The sequence below is a fragment of the Arachis duranensis genome, chromosome 10 (genome assembly GCF_000817695.3).
Source record: "Arachis duranensis cultivar V14167 chromosome 10, aradu.V14167.gnm2.J7QH, whole genome shotgun sequence".
NCBI lineage: Eukaryota > Viridiplantae > Streptophyta > Magnoliopsida > Fabales > Fabaceae > Arachis > Arachis duranensis.
The window spans coordinates 45,888,332-45,891,740 of NC_029781.3; the positions used below are offsets into that span (position 1 = coordinate 45,888,332).

Sequence of the window (3,409 nt, forward strand, 5' to 3'; positions counted from 1 at the left end):
TGAATTTACGTTATGTCTTCCTTGTACACACGATTAATATTAGTAATGATATCCTTGCATGTTATTATCGTTAAACCAAAACGAGAATGTAAATGTGAAAGAAACAACAGCATGAAGGGGTTTAAATAACAATAGACCAAACATTGGGGTCTTTTGCAGTACAGCGAAACAGAAACACACAATAAAAAATATATTAGATTTCATTTGTTGAAACTTATGTGGCAGAAGCATGCGGACAATGTCGCCTGGTATGTCCTGGTTGCCTGCATAGGCCACACCTCTTCCCTGGTCCTGGCTCAACCTCATCCATTTCATTCCGAATCCTAGTAGATACCGGACAGCCTTCCATTGTACGTCGTAGGAGGGGGTTGGGCCGGATATGTTGTCCTTCTGTAGGGGGCCACATCTCCTCATCGGGCATGGGCTGAAATTCCATTTGATAGACCCGAAACACACTCTCAACGCGGTACACTAAATCGACGTACTCTTGCCAGTCTAATCTCGCATATGCACACGCTGCCAGAGCATGTGCACAAGGATAATGCAACACCTGGAAGTAACCACAATCACATCTGCGGTCACGGAGATTAACTCGAAACCGTGACTGCACTCCAGCAGCAGCTATCTCGTCTACTGTGAATATAGTGGTAGCTCTATCGTATGACGTCACCAACATCTGGGGAATCCCCTCACGATTCGCAAGTATGGCTTTCTGCAAGAACTGTGAGAACACCTGACCACTTGCAATTTGCGCTTGTGCTTGCCGACCCTTCATGACGAATAACTCATTCAGGCGATGGTAAGTGGACTTCACAATTGCACAAACTGGTAGATTTCTAGTGCCCTTGAGGACAGAGTTGACACACTCAGAGAGATTCGTCGTCATGTGACCGTATCGTCGGCCCTCATCTAGGTGTTGTAGCCATTTCGGTGGCTCTAGCCCTCGGATCTACTCCATCATCTATGGAGATGTTATCGGATCCTCGCTACTGATTAGCTCCAGGTAGGACCGCGACTACTCTTGCGTCTTCGAATATGCCGCATTAACAAGGCATCTCTTGGCTTCCTTACTCTTGAAACTGGTGGCAAAGTTGGAGGCAATATGTCGTACACAGTACACATTGTGTTCCCAGCCACACCCGTCACGTTCCAATGCGGCCTTTATTGCCGCATGCCTGTCGGATATAAGCAGAACTCCCGGCCGAGTTGCGACATGCCTCCTCAAATTGGTTAGGAAGAAGTACCATGAATCTGTGTTCTCTCTTTCGACAAGTGCAAAAGCGACGGGTAGAATGTTATTATTCCCATCCTGTGCAATGCCCATGAGAAGGGTGCCTACGTACTTACCATACAGGTGTGTTCCGTCCACTGAGACCAGCGACTTACAGTGCCTGAAAGCTTCAATACAGGAAGGGAATGACCAGAAAACCTGGTGAAACATGACACAACCACGGTCTAGTGTGTTCCCGACATAGTACAGCCGGGTTTGGAGGTCAACAATTGTCCCTAGTGCAAAAATGATTACTTAGCAAAACATGTAAACGAAATAACAGAAATTAAATATCAAATACCTTTCCATAATAAAATATATGTAATACCTGGGACGAATGCTTGTAGAGCATTGAGGTATCTATGCAGCTGGTCATACGATTCGTCCCAATCACCATAGATCCTTGCGATTGCTTTCTACTTTGCGTGCCACACCTTCTTGTAAGACACCTTGTAACCGTACGCTGACTCAACTGATCCTTGCAACACCTTTACACAAATCGTCGCATCAGCATGCACCATGGAAAGTATGTGCTGGCAGATGACGTTGCTATCGAGTTGAGCGTGGTCTTGAGACATTGTACTTGCCAAGCAACTGTGAGGCCCTTCGTACTTTCGGATTTCCCAAAATCTACAGGACATTGTCTTTGCAACCCGTACCATCCAACGACATTGATCCCCGAAATGCTTGCATCGACAGACATACCTACTTTGGTCTGACTCTACAACCTTATATTCTGCACTCCTACGGATGTTGTAGTTTTTAACTGCTAGCATTGCTGTCTCGCGGTTAAGAAATTTCAACCCAATCTTGAGCTCCATCTCCCCTGACAAAGGGTAGCTGCTCGGTCTTTCCTCTGCGTTAGTCGAATGCATTGCTCCCAGATTTAAGGATAGGTAGTGTGCCGGTGTGGAGGAAGATACACCACCACCTTCAGGTTCGACTCGTGTTGGAGGAACAGCATCGCCATGCAGAGGCTGAGTCTCTGGAACTACTTCTGGATCATCACCGCTGAAATCTTCAATCTCATCCTCGTCAGACGTATATACATTAGCAGCCTCTGAAACCCTATCGACCCCAAGATGTGTAAAAGAGGCGGGGCGTGCTTCACGAATAGATACATTTTGTACCTGCGGAACGAATGCATTGAAGCTTGGACTTGGGGCCCTACTGGTATCCCGAACCAAACCAAAATCATCCGCTGGTCGATTTCTGACACCCTCCACGTTATTCGAACTGGACGAGCTTCCACCAATGTCTTGAAGATTCAGACAAAGCTCCAACGAATAGATGCTTCCTATGCTTCGATGATAAGAAAACATCATCGACACATGCTGATCAGCTTTTATTTGCATTTTCTGATACGAAAACGAGTTGGCCACTGCAACCGGTATTCTGTAGGTCAGCTTCGTAATTTCCTTTTTTCCAACCATTTCGGTATGCATCAGAATCAGATTCTTCAAATCTTGCAACGATGTTTGTGGTGGAATCATTATCCACAATGGATCGTCGCAAACGAATGTAATACCTTCAGCTGTAAGAGAAATTTCTCCATTAGGATATATAATCATGTAAACATTCTCCGCAGCCATACAAATAGCAGACCAATATTACTACCTGGAAATTTTAAAGAAAGAATGAGGGTGCAGAGGTTGGGGGCTAGTTTGGAGTGTGAGAAGAGAGTGATAATGGTTCCTTTCGCCGTTGATCCACGAGCATTTATATAGAAAAATTACGGAACCAATTTGTGGCCGGTACACCTGAGGTGCACCAATTCGTGCCCGCCCCCCTTGGAATGTCCATTTCGTGGGTGCCAGCCACAAGATGGCTGCTCCCCCATTTCGTGCCCGACACAGCTGATATGGACCATACTTCAGTTTCTTCATTTCGTGGGCGCTACTTGCGATTTGGTATGGAACTCCATTTCGTGCCCGGCGAGGTTGAGTTGGCCATGCATATTTCAGTCATTAATTTAAGTCATGCGTATTTCTGGAATTAATGTTTTTCTAATGTTTATTTATATAAAAAAGCCATGAATTAAATTGGTTTGGGTCTAATAAAAAAATACATTAACCCGATCCAACTTAAACCGATCAAATTTAATCGATTCAGTTTTCAAGTTCACCAAGACCGACTCAA

General features: G+C 45.1%; 1 protein-coding gene across 1 annotated transcript; it reads right to left on the reverse strand.

The window, feature by feature from the left end:
• Positions 1 to 1,015: 1,015 nt before the first annotated feature.
• Positions 1,016 to 2,862, reverse strand: LOC107469724 (uncharacterized). The gene is made up of 3 exons (XM_016089105.1): positions 1,705 to 2,862; positions 1,599 to 1,638; positions 1,016 to 1,506 (listed from the first exon to the last, which is right to left on the reverse strand). The coding sequence occupies exons 1-3, from the start codon at positions 2,860 to 2,862 to the stop codon at positions 1,016 to 1,018; spliced, it is 1,689 nt and encodes a 562-aa protein (XP_015944591.1).
• Between the last annotated feature and the right edge of the window lie 547 nt (positions 2,863 to 3,409).